We start from the raw sequence: 16573 nt of genomic DNA, 5'->3' as shown, positions 1-16573 counted from the left end.
TACGAGCTTCAGGAGAAATAGTAAATACATAGGGGGTAGATCCAAGCGTAGTTCCTAAATGAGATGCATTAGGTTAGATACGCAACAGCCCCAGGGAGATAGGCGTTCGGTGGCATAGTTCCTTGCCTCCTTTATGCGGCCTCTCTGTCCAAGGGATCGCCAGCTCTTGCTTGGCCAGCTTATCATGTTTGTGGCACGGTCTTGATTAGTTGGTCTCGTTAACGTGTACACATGCTAAAGTAATAAATGATGGTGAGGGGTCCTGTTTGAAATTGGGTCTGATATCGGCGAACATCTCTAGAACCCGTAAAGATAAGCGCCCGACTCCGCCCTTTTTTTTATTCAAGAGGCACAGCAATCTCGACGTATTTTGACCAAACAGCCTGTTCGACCTACCGTCTGCACCCGTAGAACGACCCTCGCTCAAGACTCGACTGAACTCTAAGCGAAACCCGAACGTACCGCGAGTTGACTCTAGAAGAGTACTATGGACACAATAGGCGACTTTCAGTACATGAGTCCTACCGATTACTCAAAAGGCCAGGTACCGTGGAGCCTGCAACCGGAAGAATTTTCGGCGATCATAGACACCGAGCAAGAACGTTTGAGAGAATGCAGACGTACTTGGCTCCAGCTGGTCGACACTCGCATTGCTTCATACGACTTGAATGGGATTAAGCAGTCCACACAATCGTCTCCGCTGGCTAAGATTCTCTCTACCCCTAGTAACAGCTCGGCCAGCAACCGCGTCTTCCAAACCACAGAACTCCTAGAAAGGATACTCCGCCAGGCCGATAGCTCAGCCCACCTTACTGCTCTGGGTGTCTTCCATACGTGGAGAGACGTAGCTTTGTATATCATGAAGCCATCCGGCGCAAAATATGATTTCGCCCGTCCCTACCCATGTCCTCCAGTCAAATTTGGCGATCGAGTCCCGCGACATCTCAACTGGCTTCCCGCCACAGCCGAAGAACTCGAATGGGTCGTTTCCGACGTCTTACTCGATGTTATATGGGGTGCAAAACGAGGAAACGTATTTCGAAGCGTGGCACGCTTCGAGTACCCCAATGAACCTAACATCATCGAAACTGCCACCCTGGTCGAATCACTATGGCTCCAAACTCGACTTCCCACGCGATCTTTGCAGTAAAGTTAGCGTACTGCATCCAGTTAGATTTTAACGACATCCGGCCCTCCTTTTGGTATCGCATGGACCACGTGCATTTGCCGAAGTGGGTCGATATTACGCAGTTCAAACTCAATCCAAACTTCTCGGACCTCTTTCAACACTCACTTGAGGTGATTAACGGCCTGTGTTAGATCAGTCTACAGCCTTCATGCTTCATAAATGGCGGGCTGGCTTGGGATGCATTGCCATCAGCGGCGATGAGCTACCTCGCCACACAAGTCGCAACCCAGCCACCTGTCGTCTCCCTCAACGTCAGCACCTGGATCCCAATGATGAATAAGCCGCGAGTGCGGAAAGCTTTACACAATATTAACGTACGAAACGACGATGGCATCCTAGTTCCGGAGTTATTGGCGGCAATGGTAGCGGCTTCGGGTTTCGCTGTTGAGCACTGGAAATATTGGGCACGACTGTTGCGTGGCGCAGTGAACAGCTGTAACCCGAGACAGGATTTCTGGGTTGTAGACGGGAGGCCGAAACTGCTTATCTCCTTGGATCCAGCTGTAAGTGGAGAGTCAAAAGTAAGGGCGTTGTTCTATGATACTTGCATGTACGCTCTCCCAGGGAAGAGTAAGCGTCAGGGAGAATGGGTACCAAGAAAGTTCTGGTATTCGATGACAGATGAGTAGATTTAGGGGCCAGATTGTGAAGCAAGACATCCAATAGATTGCGACAAGTACCCAACGAAACGAGCGGATGCATAGGCGAATACCCTACCCATAGGAAATCGCGCATGCAACACAAAGACTGTCTGCTCTACCAGCGCGTACAGGTCTATCCGCTCCAACTAGTTCCGACATTCAATCCCTGTATGGCGATTCTGCAAGACGGATCGATTCCTGCCTAATCTGGGCTGTAAGCAGGCCTTGGACCTGGGCCTGGCCTCTATCTGCTTTGGCCATAGGTAAAGACCACAGAACCATCTGGGTACTGGCCATTTTGTTACGTGCCTGTACGCTGTTCGTGTAAGTAACAGGCCATGTCTTCAGCGTGCTACTTTGTGATGCCGGTGAACATCTGACAATTTCCGATCTGGTGCCATAGTACTGGTGCGACATTGGCAGCGGTTCGTTCGAACATAACTACTCCATCATCTTTCGGGATGGAGCCTAGATAGCAGCCTCTTCCAGGGATCCAGAGGCAGCGACCATTGTCCACTCACTACCTCTCCTATTTACAATATCGGCATAGCCCAACCTGGAAAATTCCTTGATATTATCACCCGTCCAGCCAGGCTCCTCGGGAATGAAGGTAATCCAGGTATCGCCCCAGTTGATCCATTGTCGCATCGGTTGCCTTTGACGCTTGACAATTGTTGTGCTTCCAGACGCCTCGATGAGCTCCGAGGCGCTAGTCCTCTCAGACGCGGCATAAATATCGGGGCCATTGTATCAAGAACGCTTGGATGAGATGTTGTTGTCCGTCTCTCCGATCCAAGTGTTGTATTCCTCCTTTGTGACAGAGTTCGGGATGGGTTTATCATGGATATCATCCCAGCGATGCTGGTACAATGTTGGGCTTTTGATGGCTGCATGACCTAATACAGCCGGCGTAGCCGTAGGTGCAGCATGAAGGAGCGGGCAGATTACAAGGAGGCCCGCCAACGCTCTCAGAGTGAGAAATTTCATCGTGGCCACAAGTACTTCAGCGGTCTGCGGACGAGAGATGCAACGAATATGAAGTGTAGGGATTAGTTGAATGCAGTAGTATGGCTTGAAACTAAACAGTTGTAAGATGATGAGCAAAGTAAGATTGATGTGAGCTCATTGTTCTCTCTATAGATCTTCCTATAAGCAATCCTAAGCCTCCACTTTATACCATTTTACCAGTGTGGTATGTAACCTTGAACGTGCTCTTATCAAAAACTTCCTTGACTGGAAACCCTCTAATTATCGATCAGCAGTTATGCCTTCTCTTGAAACTTCAAAACATTGAGACACTGCCTTCTGATCCTATGAGAAAGGCAACGTCGCAAATCACCGAGAAGAAAAATGACTCTGCCACAAAGACTTGATATCACTCGGTGAAACATGGCCTCGCAAATGTTCGAGAATGTAAACTGTCCTTATAATTGTTGGAGCAACCCAGGCAGCATCTTCCTTGGCGAGATGACTGTGCCTCGCCACGAAGGGGAATACGAAGTGGTCATGTGGCATATCCAGACGCTCCGAATTAGTCGTCAGATGTTGCATCATCTCATGCTTACGCCGCCATCCTTTTACGAAATGGGCACGACTTCCCTAAGAATGATACATCAGACGAGTCACAACGTCTCCATTATATCAACTACAAATGATAAGAAGATATGTGGTAGCGTGTGATGCGACCCTAGTCCCAGCCAGGAGTGGGACGATTGGTGTGTACACATACCTCCGAGACTTCATCAGTCTAGATTAATTTGCGACCGATAGGGTAAATCTCTACCATAAACTCTAGATCTTTCTAGAAAATTTTAGTAAAACGTACGCACGATCGCTGTATTAGTGTAGGATGCTGACATAAGTTAGTGCTGGTCTATACGAAAACACCTTATGGCCCTTCTCTTCCTCCCAGAACCATTAACCGCTACTCCTTTATAGAGGGATTATTCGCTATACTCCCACTAACATATTTACACTCCTACTCAATCTCGCCTTTATTAATATAGATATTGAAACTACCTATATTAGCCTAGTGTTACAAGGGGTTTCCACTTACCTGGACCAGGTTCGGACCTGGAGGGTATTTGGTGTTTTTAGCGTGAGGGATGGCGGTACCAAAGAGGGTGTGGTGAATATCCGACATCATACTTCGTACGATACAACGATACTGAGAGAAGACTGATGGTTTCGTGTTCTGATTGTAACACTACTATCCCTAACACTTAGATTACTAAATACCTATAAGGTCCGAACCTAGTCTAGGTAAATAGAAACCCCTTATAACAGTAAGCTAGTTCCCTAACCTAAACGTGACATTATTCGCATGCTCGTTCACGAACATGGGAATAAAGTCCGACGTTAGGTACCACCTTGGCTTTGACATATGATCGTGAATCAATGAGCCGCCAACCTTGAGGTTTTCAAAGGTGACATTCTCAACTGGTCTGCTTGCATCGAAGCCAAGAATTTGGGAAGGGTTGACTGTTTTCGATTTATCGAGATTGAATTCGATGTTTCGAAAAGTCACATTCCTTATTCCAAGGCCCGGAGCAGTCGTCCACATGGCGTTCTTCATCACCCGTATGTTGAACAGTTGGCCTCGTGTAATTCTCTCAACTCTGACGTTCTCAACGAGGATATCTTGTACTAGATTCGCGTCGCCTGCGTTAATCGCAATGCAGCCTTGGTACCATAGCTGGTTTTCGGAATGATCCAAGATGTCTATGTTGCTGATGTGAATGTTGCTAAGAGTTTCTGGAACTTCAGGGTGGCCATGTGTACCAATTTGTATGGGATGGGCTATATCCGGCAACAGTGTACAATTTCTGATACGAATATCTTCGGTGTCGCCCTGATATTCCCACCGATGGCCGTAGATGGCGATGGTATCGTCAGAGTTGCGCAGGAAGCAATTCTCTATCACGATGTGTTGGCAACAGAACAGATCGATGCCGTCACCATTGCCGTGTGAAGAGAAAGAACGGTAGCAGTCAATGTGGATGTCTCGTCCTTGTCCAATAGGGAGACTGAAACCAAATGAGCGGAGAGAAGTTACTTGCTGCACCAGTATGTTCCGGGACCGTTCGATGAGTATGGCTCCCCCAGCTAATTCCCTAGGTCTGGAAGAAAGAGATGCATCGTAGTCGTCGCGGCATATGAATCCAGGCCCTTTGATGGCAGAGTTCTCGACGTTGGCGAAAACAATTTGCGCTGTGACAAAAGCATCTCTTGCGAGATATACCGTTGTATTCGAGGGCACGACCAACATCCCGTCAGATATCTTCTCAGTCGCTGAGCTCTTGTTGACCCCCGGGCCGAAATACCAGACTCCTTCTTCATCTCCCTTAGGATCCCCATCGTCGATTGTGTTGACCAAAAGATGTAGCGCTTGCCATTTATCTCCGTTAATCTCAAGCATCAGGTCAAGCGCACGGTCCAGACTAAAGGTGATAGTGTTGCCTTCTATCGTTGGAACAATATTATGCGAGGCAGGAAGTACGGAGGCAGTCTCGACTTGTCCGGCTTTGTAACAGATCCTAAGGTGCAGGTTCCTCCTGGGCGTTACACTCAAAGATGCGACAGCAACTGGGTACGTATTGAATTCATTCCTCGTGGTGTCGACATCTGCGACTCTGGTGGTGTATGCTGTGGCTGGAACCCATGCGTCGTCGCTGCTTTCCTCGGATTCAGCAAGCCGGGCGAGAATGTCAAAGCTTTTGTCGTATGTGATGCTGCGAGGTATAGGGCCCCGGCCACTCACTTGAAGATTTGACATGACCAAGGACGGTGTAGTGTGAAAAGTAATTGGAAACTCATTCATCTCTTGCAGTTCATGCCTGAAGAATTGATGCGTTGAAAGGCATAAGAGGGTCGAGTTTAAACATAGCTAATACTCGTGTCGGCTCCGGTCCGGGATTTCACCGCCACAGAAGCAAAGCTTGCACCATCTTAGTAGACATCAGTACGGTCTACGCCAAGTGAGTATTTCTGGAGAATCTTGAGGACGTATTAGGTGCGAGCGACGTGATGCCCATGGAATGTACGGCCAGCACCGGTCTAGCGTGAGCAGGACCTCGGTTCCACGCGACGTCCATAATAGAGTGGTGCCGGGCGCAGCCCCCGCCTTTCCTCCGGACCCCGCCACTAGACCCAATCCAGCGATGCCCTAGATCTGGTGCCCAGGTGGAGAAACACGCGGCACGCGAGGTCTGCATCCTGGTCAAACTGGCACGCTCCTACGAAGCACACCCTCGCATCGATGGAAGATTGTGATCCCTTGGATGTCGAGGTATCAGAAGCCGAAAATGACAATGCGAAGAAAGATAAGGGCACTGGGCCAGCGTGCCAGCCATGCCGTACGCGAAAGTCGAAGTGTTCACGGCAAATGCCCTGTTCACAATGCGTCAAGAATGAATTAACTTGCGTTTACGACAAGGAAAAGAACAAACCCGGCATGAAGGTTGGTGCCATCGATCGCATCAATCGTCGCCTTGACGCACTGGAAAACATGTTCCTCGGGCAAGGTCTGTTGTGGCAAAGACTTTGGAACCATGTACAAAATACCGATAGCCAGGCCACATCCTCTTCACCATTAAGGGATGCTCTTTGCGACCAGACCGATCAGCTGAAGCAGAATTTGGATGCTCTTGGTCGGAAGCGCTGCAGCGGGAATAGCGAAGCATTGGGGTTATCGATCGCACACAAGCGACAAAGAACCTCCGCTGAAGACGATAGTGTATCACCAGCATCAAGATCCGACACAACTGAATCTGGTTATAAGCTACCTACAGAGCTAGTCGACTCATTGGTCGACCTCTACTTTGTACATATCCATCCTTGGATCCCCATTCTTCATGTCCGACAATTTCGAGGAAAGATGAGGATTGAGGCCGAGCGAAAGAAGCTGGGAATCATCCTGCGTGCTATCACAGCAACCTGCATCCGCTTCTCCAACGATCCACGACTTGGCGACCTTGAATCTCGATCCAAATTGGCCAAATCCAACCACCAAGCAGTCATATTGGAAAGCATGGAATCTTTCTCGGTCGAGGGCCTTCAAGCTCTCATAATATGCGCCTTTGATACAATAGGGAGTGGTCGTGGTCCTTCATCCTGGTCTATAGTGGGGAGTATGGCAAGAACAGTAGAGCAACTGCAGTTAAGCATTGAAGAAGATGCAGACGGGGCAGACAGTCTCTCCAGAAGGGACACGCATGCACTGGTCAAACGAATAGCATTTCTTCGACCGTGTCAGACATGGAGCGAAGCCGAGGAGCGACGACGCGTGTTTTGGAACGTCTTCCTTATGGATCGCTTTTGCAGCATCGCGACAGGGTGGAATGTTTGTCTCACAAGTGCTGATGTAAAAAGACGTTTACCGTGCGAGGGAGCGCTGTGGGGCGAAGGCCGTCCTTTGGAAACGCCGACGCCGTTCTTCGGTGTATCAGACCCTCCAGGTACTACAGTCAATTCGCTACCTACAGCCCGACTGGAGTCAGCAGATCAGGCTTCTCTTGGTGGCTTTGCATACTGCATTGAAGCCACCGAAAGTTTGAGCCTCGTCACCTCCTTCTTTCTGCAGCAAGCAGTAGACGTAGCCAGAGCCCACGACTTGCAGGTCTGGCTCATGAGGTTCAAGCAACTGGACCTTCGTCTTGTTCAGTAAGTAATGGCACTGGTGCCCTCCAATCCGTTGTTAACATTGTACAGATGGAAAATATTCTTGCCAGAGCGTTGGCGCGAAGCATGCGCGCTCAATGCAGACGGGAACATGGACCCAAACCTGACCTTGGCTCACATTACACACAACACTGCCGTGGTGCTTTTGCATCAAGGTATAGCTTATCCTCCGCAAGAGTGGCAATTGATCCCGATGAAATTACCCACCAGTTCAAGTGCTGAGACTTGCATGGCAGCAAGCGTAGAGGTCTCGATCATTGCGGAACAGTTTCTCCTCAACACGCAGTGTCTCACAAATCCACAATTCGCGTTCTGCCTGTTTATATGCGGTCGCATGCTCCTCGCCCATTCGTTCTACTACGAGATCCCTTTACCCCCGGCATTCAACAGCCTTGTTCAAAGTCTCAAGGTTATGGCACAACGTTGGAACGGAGAATACTCTACACTGAAAACCAATTTGGCCTCTAAGTTCGCAATACGGCTTGTCCACGCTAGAAAATCGGGGCTACAGACTTTAGATCTTCGACAAGCAGCTTACTCCGATAATCCACCCGACCTTGACGTTAATGCTTCTAGCGGTACCTTGGCGTCGACGGAGGGCCTTTTCAATGGCACAGGCACGGGATCGCATGCTCTGGACTCAATGAGTGAAGCCTTTCCAATGACGATAGATCAGGTCGAGACCCCGGACAGCATCACATTGGCTTTCCCTCCGCTACCTCTTGCTTTCCAAGCGCAATCGTCAAGCAAGAATCAGACTGCTATGTCATCTCCAACTCTAGAGTCGACGAAACAAGCCAGCTTTGCGCACGCGCATGCCGGCTTCGCACAGGATTCAGCATTAGAAGACTTAGCTTCTTTCCTCGATTACCCATTTCTTCCCGATCAACGAGTATCCACATTCTCGCATTCGATGGGTTGACACGTTCTTGTATCAAACATTTATTTTGCCTTCTTCGACAATTTCATAACTGCTACTATACAAGGATGCCACACAAATCGATACCCATTTCCAGCATCTTATTCCCCACGAGCAAAAAGTAGTAATCAGCATACACAAGGCCGTGGTTAGCCCATCTTCTTGGTGCATACTCATAGTTGTTAATCGTAGCACCTGTTAAGATCGTGTCCCCTATGCCCACGCTCGCCTCCTGGGCAGTCTTCTTCACGGACCCACACTCGACAGTGTCCATGACTATCTCACTAACGACCCAGGAGGCTTCAGGATTCATCTGGTAAGCACAGACGGCCCGAGTGAGCTTGAGTGCCTCCCTGAGGTAATTGGAAGATTGCCCTAGATGAACAAGACCTTCGTGAATCAACAGCATGCCATATGCTGCAACCATCGCTGCACTAGAGTCCGATGGCTGGGATGTGGTTTCATGCTCAATCGCATCGAAGTCCCATGGAACGATTCCAGAATCTGGCAGATGCTCGATGAAGTAATTTGCGACTCGTTGACTGATATGCAGAAAGTCTTCATCGTGCGTCCAGTGATAAGTCTCCGCAAATCCAGCTATCGCCCATGCTTGACCACGTGCCCAGCATGACGAATGCGAGTGACCTTGATTGGTAAGACGATGCCTGATATCGCCAGACCGTGGGTCCAGCACTACCAGATGTGTAGTCGAACCATCGGCTCGTATATGTGTCCGAGAAGTTGTACGAGCGTGCTGGACTGCCGCAGAAAACATATCTGCGTTCCCAGTTTTCGAAGCTGCATAGAACAACAGGTCCAGATTCATCATATTATCCTTCGCCAGCGTTAGACTACACGTCTCCACACTTAGAAAGCCGAGCACTCACAATGATGACCATGAATTCAGAATTCACATCTTGGAAACTGTACTTCTTCGTCACACAGTTATCCCACGACCTGATGCAGCCCATGCTACTGTTGTATCGGGAGAACAATGTCTGCGCTGCACGTTCGATGGTGTCCAGAGCACGGAGGTCATGATTCAATTCGTAGGCCACCTTCGCCCAGGGCATGATCATGAAGCCGAGATCGTGTGTGTTGCTGAGTAGCGCATTGGAATGGAGGCTTTCCGTCCAATACTTGCAGGCAAATCTGTGCAACCATGTCAGTCAAACCTCTGATATAACTCATCAATGATCTTACTCAAGACTCAAAGGGTGTAGGTTGCCTGCCCACAAGTCTCCCGCCTGGCCGAGGACATGTGAGTGTTTCTTCTTTCTCTCCAACAACAAATATAGGCTGCCGGGAAAGAAACCAGAAGTCCAGAAATCAGCCTTTCGATAGATATAATGGGTGCCGCCAGGTTTAGTGTACTCTGGGTATAACGTAGGCGGTGATGATTGCTGCAAGCCTTTGGCCGCGATGCTCCAGATCTTCGCCTCGACAGAAGGGGTGTACAGGTTCAATAAATATTTGTCGAGTGGATTCGAACGCGAGCTCTTCGCCATGTTAGCTGACCAGGGTGAAAAAGAAGTAGCTTTAACACCTACAGGATCTACCGATTCTTGCTCTTTTGCAAACTCTAAAGATGTTGATAATACTATCTCTGTCATATCTTCATGGAAAATGGGATGCTTTTCTGGTCCGAACGTACGTCTATCAGCGATTATCGACATGATGTGTAGCCAATAGGAAAGATACGTCACAAAGGCTCTGTATGCAACTGGACAATCTCAAGGGAAAATAAAGCATTACTTTGTTCATGAGGAATATCTAGACGACCCTATTGCTACGCGGAGCCGGTGTTATCTCCGGCGAATCTTGCCGGTCTTGGAAGAGGCAGCGGAGGGCGGGAAAAGTGACGGGCCGCCCAAGGGGCGCTAGTCTGCCCATTGACGGCATGCTATCGTAGCCCGGACTCTGAATTCCGGCGTTGGACACACGATGTACCCCACAATTTATGACGCAATAGTACAACTGAGTCTACGATGGGCACGTGTGGTTTTGGAAAGCGAGCAAAATCCGTTCACACTTTGCAAGAAGAGCAAAGGTCTCGTCAGTCCGACTCCGAATACCAATTTGAGGGTATCAATGTATGACTCCCTGGCGATGAACAGCTCTGCATTGGCGCTCGATTAAATGGACCCGGATTCATGTATGAAATGGGGTTCACGCGCCCGTATTGCCGAGTAAAGCTCTCTTCTTTGCCAGGTGAATAAGAATGAAAATTCTCTCAATTTGTGCGCAGTACGATCGACTGTGAACGTGTCGTCAAACCATGGCAATTTCACGCACGTCGTCTAACAACATATTTAATGCCGATACAGGAGACGATCAATCGTGAAATAAATCGTGGTGGGCTTGTTAAGGGGCTATCAACCAGACTTTGCATCCGTGCCTAAGACTTTATTCTACCAAAGACCTTCCTCTACCACACTCACTACCAAGCGTCCACTTCCCCTCACCAGTGTTCTCTCAGGCTTCTAGCCTAATAAACGTAACGGAAATTGGGGTTTTCCGTGTCCGTCAGATCCTCAAAAGCAAGCTCGTGGGAAATTTCGCTCACAACACTTTCCTTACGACGATTCCTCGCCATCAAGACGAAGCGTGTGGCAATGACTAGCCCGATATACACCCCATAAATTCCAATGTGTACTAGAAACCCAGGGAGATACCTCGGTGCGTCCTTCTCTTGGAAGATCTGGGGCGCAATGAGATTGCCGACAGACCACCCAATGAAAACTAGGGTCATAGTCATGCCTTTCTTGGTCTGTCCGGCGATGTTTCGTGTTATGAGCGAGATAATCATATTGCCCTGCGCGCAAAAGAACTGTGTGCAGTAGAAAGCGATGAGCATGCCACCAGAGTTCTTTGGGTTCGGCTTGACGATAAGGATCACTATCGTCCCGGCAATTGCAGGCAGGGTCCAGAGCTGGAAAGCATCAGTATATTGCTCACGACTGTAAGCGTATGACTCACAATCATCATCAGACAGTTTTGCCCCGAGTGTTGACAAGCTTGTGCAGATCCTATCATCACGATAATCAACCATGCTCCCTGTGCGATGTTCAGGAGCTGGGTTTGCAATAGAGAAAACCCAAACTGGCGGATGATCAGGTTTGAAAATACGCCAAGGCCACCAATAATGAGGTTTGCGACTGTGATGAGCGCGACACAACACCACACAAAGGGATCGGTGAAGGCTTCCTTGACCTGATACTTCTTGTACTCTTTGTTCTTGATACCGGTCTCGTTGTGCCGGACACGCTCAATGAACAAGCGCTTCTCATCTTCCGAATAGCATTTAGCTGCCATTGGACTGTCGGGAAGAAGATACCCAATGGCAAAGGACCAGACACAAGTCGCAAGACCCAGTACGAGGAATAGAAGTTGCCAGTTCTTGATCGGTCCATCGGTAAAGTGTGATACGCCAAAAGCTAAGAGTCCACCAACCTACAGTTGTCAGTGTATACCTTGCTTGAGATTCATGGTTCTTACCATCAGCTGTACCCCAGACATACAGTACCAGAGAGAATTTAGCAGTGATTGCTCCTCCCGAGTGTACCACATTGACGTTCTGCAGGATTGTCAGCCGCGGCGCATCCCATAGCACATAAAGACCTACAATAGCATCATGGCCGGCTGGATGCAACTCTCGAAGAAACCCAACAAGAATCGGACCGCCATGAGGGATGCAAAATTGGAACATGCAGCCGAGCAAGCGACAACAGCGCCCCATATGAAGACGTTTACGGACAACATCTTAGCCAGGGGAAGTCTTTGGAGCAGATAGTTCTGAGGCCATTCTCCACAAAGAATACCGATGTATAAGATTGTGCCGAGCCATTGGTACTACAAGGGGAGTCAGAAGATCGAGATGTACGGTGTTCTGAGTTACGTACCTCCTGTCCTACCAGATGTGCGTCCTTTTTGATACCCATGATAGACGCGAAATTCAAAGTCCCTTTGTCAAGTGATTGACAGAAATATGTGACCAGCTGGATAACCAGGATTCGGCGGTTGATCTTCCAAAAAAGGCGTCGGTTTGTGGCCTTATCAATTTCAACCGGTGGTCCTGTGGTATATTTCAAGGTCTCTCCATCGACCATCTCGGAGTGCAAGGTCGCATGCTTCGTGGTGGCGAGGTCTTTCTCCACGTCATCGGGCGTATTGATACTGGTCTCAAGTACCCTAGGAGACATGGTGGCTAGTGGATTTGCTATTGATACAGCTGTAGAGAAAGTACTCTGAGCAATCTTGAGTCGCGTCGAATTGATCTCTGGGAGGGAAACAAGAGGTATTACATGTGCAGAAATGCTGCTAAATTCCTGCATCAAGTGGAAGACGTTGGCCGTGGACATCATCTCCGCATTTCCTCCGCAGGAACTGTTCGCAAAGGTTGGGCGATTGTAATAGTGGCGTGGGGAAAGGCGGGGTCATTCGGAGCGATGCTCATCGTTAGGAGCGGACTCCGGGGCATGTTCCGGGCCGCGCTCCGCCCGCACTTTTCGCGATGCATGTCGAACGATCGCCATCCCCAGACACCTCACCATCCCCGGATACCCCGCAAAATGAGAAAGTGGCAGATTGCTTGCAGAAAGGAGTGGGGAAGATTCGGGATATCTTTGACGATGCCACCAGGATTTACCAGGTTGTGAGCAAGCATATAAGAGCGAAATGCCCCAGGAGGACCATTACTATATCATCTTTTGAGCCATGCATTTTTCTGTGTTGACCGCCATTGCGAGCGTTGCTGCGCTATGTAGCGCAAAAGCACATCACGCATCCTCCATTCATCCTGGCCCTTTCAAAGTGGTCAAGTTTGACCATCCAGGAGCGCTTCACTCCTTTGCTGATATCGAACGAATCAGATTGCGTGTGAAGAACAAGGATGAGCCTTGGTATGCTGCCTATACTCACTTGTCGACGAGTAAACTTGCCCAATCCACTTGGAAAGCCACCCCTCAAACCGTCCTTGTCCGAGGTCCACCAGATCCCAGTACCAATCTCACTCAAAACTATGGCGATGCATACCGCGACGCACACTCGGCATACCAGCTCACGCTACGCTGGATCGTCACCAACAACGTCAGTTTCGCCGATGCTGCGGTGGAGATTCTGAACGCTTGGGGCACAACCCTCAAATCGATCAATGGAAGCGAAGACCGATTCCTGGCTGCGGGCTTATATGGCTACCAGTTTGCCAATGCTGCCGAATTATTGCGCATCTACCCAGGCTGGCTAAAAGAGGACCAACGAGCTTTCTCCAAGATGCTCACGTCCGTATTTGCATCAAACAATCACCTCTTTCTCACCGAGCACAACGGCAAGCCCGACTTTTACTACGCCAACTGGGACTTGTGCAATATCGCTTCTCTCATGGCAATTGGCATCTACAGCGATAACTCCACCATGTACAATTGGGCTGTCAATCTTTTCCTGAATGGACTTCCAGACCCTAGCGTTGTTGTGAATGGGGCTCTACCGTACTTTTCCATTGCCAATTTCACCGAGGAAGGCAGCAAGAAAACGCTCATGGAGATGCAGGAAAGCGGGAGAGATCAGGGCCATGCCACGTTGTGCACGGCGCTCTTGGGCGTCATAGGCCAGCAAGGGAAAAACCAAGGACTCGATCTCTATGGCGCGTTTGGAAATCAGATTCTGAACAGGTAAGCGTCTTCTCAGTGTGCCACGGCACATGAAAGGGCTGAAAACAATGCTGACGTGGCGAGGTAGTGCTGAGTACACAGCCAAGTTCAACACGAATCATTCAGTGCCCTACACTCCCTACCGTAGCTGGGAAGGTATCCTCCCCGTTGTTTCCGAGAAATCGCGCTTCGCCGTGCGACCTGGATTTGAGGCCATCGTTGCTCACTATGCCGACACGCGCGGGCTCAACGCATCGTGGTCCAAAGCCTATCGTGATTACGTCAACCTTAACATCACTGCAAAGGTTGAAGGAGGTGGTGGCGACTATGGGCCAAATTCGGGTGGGTTCGATGCTTTTGGACATGGGACGCTCTTGTACAGGATCTCCGGGGAGTAATACTAAGCTTCTTGTACCCTCGAGAGATGTATAGTTGCTTAGGCCACAAGACCCCAAATAGTATCGTCGTCGAGGAAAGGACGAAGTGAATAATATATCATGCGCCCCTGCGCGAATAAGACGCAATCCGACACTGCTTCGGATCCGGCCTGTAGTCATAGCATTCTACTACAATAATTAAAATACGGGACATTCAAGTACCATGGAGAATTCGATAAAGCAACGGCGTTGTGGCTTCACTAATACTGACGCGCGGCAGACGGGTACGTCGTCATATTAAATCGGAAGGGAATTGGAGGCAATAAAACGCTTGGGATGATGATCTAGTAAAGATACTATGCTGTGCCACTAGTATGTTGGACTATTTCAACGGTATTGTATTCATACACAACATAGGGCACTAAAAACCAATTCACACGTCCGCTCTGCCATCTCTGTGTGATCTGTTTTTCGGAATAGGGAACAGTTCTAGTGAATAACGTGCTAGCCTCAGATGTCCGCCTTACGCTCCCAATTATTCAAGCAACCATCTCGCAAGAAGAAGAGTCTGGGCATATGTTCCTGAAAACTACGAGCAGCTATGAGTTGGCAAAGGCTTGTCTGCATATTTCTGCAAGGCGCGAGGTTTCTTCATAATATATTTTGGCTAAGGGGATCGCAGATGATTACCTGCTGCATGTCTGACGTGTAGCAAAGATCTCAGTCCAACATCGATAGTAAACGGGCCTAGGAAATGATGTCATCTTGCCTTCCCAGCGTGCCGACGCAGAGATACGCAAAACATGGCGACGCATCAGCCACGATGGCAACCCCGCAAAAAAAAAAAAACAATCCACAAGCGAGCGCTCGTCCTCACCCTGGCATATATGCTTCACGTCCGTCAGTTCAGCGCAGAAGCTCCGACCTACGACAACCTGGATGATTAGGATCCCCGGCTGAAACGGGTCGAGTTGGACGATTGGTGGGTAGATTATCACCGTGAAAGAGATTGCACACTGCTTTGCGAATGATGATGGTATGGCTGACCCTAGAGCCAGAAACCCGCCTACGTGCCCAGTAGCAGAACTCCTCACAGGCGATAGCAGCTTGAAAAGATCTGTGCACGTGTTGCGGGACCTGTGTAAGGAGTGTTGCACGCCTTCAAGGTAACGACGAGATGAAAGTTTGTGTAAAGCGAGAGACATGGGGTTTGCCAGCTTGCTAGGTGACAGACTTGCGAGAAGTCCTTGGAAGCAGCCACTGGATAAAGCTCTCGTTCCGAGGTATTTGATTTTCCCTACAGGATGCCTGGATATGTCTCTCGTGTATCACCAGTCCATTCAACCATTGCCCACTTGTCTAGAGGAATTCCTAACTCTTCTCCACCGCATCACTTACTCAATGCCATACTTCTTCTTCGCCGCCTCGATGTCTGTCTTCTCCCATGGGCAGTAGTAGCTCTGGCTCGGGGCGATGTACTTGCTGTCCTGCATCACGCCGCCTACGAACGTCGTGTCGCCCGTGCAGCCGCGTCCCTGCCCGATATCAGCCCTATCCGATATGAAATATCCTTTCAACCTCAAACCCCCTCGACCTCCCACCCGGAAGGCTAAAGAAAGAAGGGGAGGGAGATACATACCGTGAACATGATGCACAGGGTGCAGTACTTGTTGTAGATGGTCTGGAAGTGCTCGGCCTGGTCGGCGTCGGTGCAGGGGTTCTAGTACCATTAGCCCTCGTTAATCCCTATCCCTCGAGCGTCTTTCTCCCAAGTTCTTTTAACAGTAATAGAACGAGAATTTGGAGCGCACCGTGTACAGCTCCACCACGAACCCACCCTCCTGGATAGCGGAATACCCGCACAGCTTGCCGTTCGCATCGGGCGCTGGCTCGCTACCGTTCACCGCCTCGACGTCAGCCGCGAGCGGGCTAGCGAATATGAGGGCGAAGAGCGCCATCAGGTCTGCAAAGAGTGGGAGGAGACGAAGGTGCGACATTGTGGTTGTTTTGGCTAAGATTGGATGAGTTGTTTTTTTGTGTTGGTTTGGTAGTATATCAGGCATGGACGTTGTGGAGTAGACACTGATGTTTTGGGTTTGAAGGTGGGCAGGGAGCGAGGG

General features: G+C 49.5%; 7 protein-coding genes across 7 annotated transcripts; 3 read left to right on the top strand and 4 right to left on the bottom strand.

Annotated features, from left to right (window-relative positions):
* Positions 1–487: 487 nt before the first annotated feature.
* CC84DRAFT_1256524 (uncharacterized protein) lies at positions 488–1260 on the top strand (the record flags this gene model as incomplete). The annotated part of the gene is made up of 1 exon (XM_018184633.1): positions 488–1260. The coding sequence occupies one exon, from the start codon at positions 488–490 to the stop codon at positions 1148–1150; it is 663 nt and encodes a 220-aa protein (XP_018041128.1). The 3' UTR covers positions 1151–1260.
* A 2860-nt stretch (positions 1261–4120) lies between these two features.
* CC84DRAFT_1084733 (pectin lyase-like protein) lies at positions 4121–5605 on the bottom strand (the record flags this gene model as incomplete). The annotated part of the gene is made up of 1 exon (XM_018174065.1): positions 4121–5605. The coding sequence occupies one exon, from the start codon at positions 5603–5605 to the stop codon at positions 4121–4123; it is 1485 nt and encodes a 494-aa protein (XP_018041127.1).
* A 474-nt stretch (positions 5606–6079) lies between these two features.
* CC84DRAFT_1139543 (uncharacterized protein) lies at positions 6080–8431 on the top strand (the record flags this gene model as incomplete). Its single annotated transcript, XM_018176245.1, has 2 exons — positions 6080–7491; positions 7540–8431. Exons 1-2 carry the CDS (start codon positions 6089–6091, stop codon positions 8429–8431), a joined length of 2295 nt encoding a protein of 764 aa, XP_018041126.1. The 5' UTR covers positions 6080–6088.
* A 55-nt stretch (positions 8432–8486) lies between these two features.
* On the bottom strand, positions 8487–9936 carry CC84DRAFT_1084094 (unsaturated glucuronyl hydrolase; the record flags this gene model as incomplete). Its single annotated transcript, XM_018174033.1, has 3 exons — positions 8487–9263; positions 9316–9580; positions 9632–9936. The coding sequence occupies 3 exons, from the start codon at positions 9934–9936 to the stop codon at positions 8487–8489; spliced, it is 1347 nt and encodes a 448-aa protein (XP_018041125.1).
* Positions 9937–10850: 914 nt separating this feature from the next.
* On the bottom strand, positions 10851–12537 carry CC84DRAFT_1139540 (MFS general substrate transporter; the record flags this gene model as incomplete). The annotated part of the gene is made up of 5 exons (XM_018176244.1): positions 10851–11360; positions 11408–11881; positions 11927–12005; positions 12054–12280; positions 12331–12537. 5 exons carry the CDS (start codon positions 12535–12537, stop codon positions 10917–10919), a joined length of 1431 nt encoding a protein of 476 aa, XP_018041124.1. The 3' UTR covers positions 10851–10916.
* Positions 12538–12993: 456 nt separating this feature from the next.
* On the top strand, positions 12994–14474 carry CC84DRAFT_1139536 (GPI anchored protein-like protein; the record flags this gene model as incomplete). The annotated part of the gene is made up of 2 exons (XM_018176243.1): positions 12994–14097; positions 14165–14474. The coding sequence occupies exons 1-2, from the start codon at positions 13145–13147 to the stop codon at positions 14472–14474; spliced, it is 1263 nt and encodes a 420-aa protein (XP_018041123.1). The 5' UTR covers positions 12994–13144.
* Positions 14475–15847: 1373 nt separating this feature from the next.
* CC84DRAFT_1214054 (uncharacterized protein) lies at positions 15848–16450 on the bottom strand (the record flags this gene model as incomplete). The annotated part of the gene is made up of 3 exons (XM_018182602.1): positions 15848–15988; positions 16093–16173; positions 16265–16450. The coding sequence occupies 3 exons, from the start codon at positions 16448–16450 to the stop codon at positions 15848–15850; spliced, it is 408 nt and encodes a 135-aa protein (XP_018041122.1).
* Positions 16451–16573: the final 123 nt, after the last annotated feature.

Source organism: Paraphaeosphaeria sporulosa (assembly GCF_001642045.1).
Source record: "Paraphaeosphaeria sporulosa strain AP3s5-JAC2a unplaced genomic scaffold CC84scaffold_2, whole genome shotgun sequence".
NCBI classification, from domain to species: domain Eukaryota; kingdom Fungi; phylum Ascomycota; class Dothideomycetes; order Pleosporales; family Didymosphaeriaceae; genus Paraphaeosphaeria; species Paraphaeosphaeria sporulosa.
Note: the sequence above shows the minus strand (reverse complement) of the source record. Positions and strands in the feature narration are given on the sequence as shown.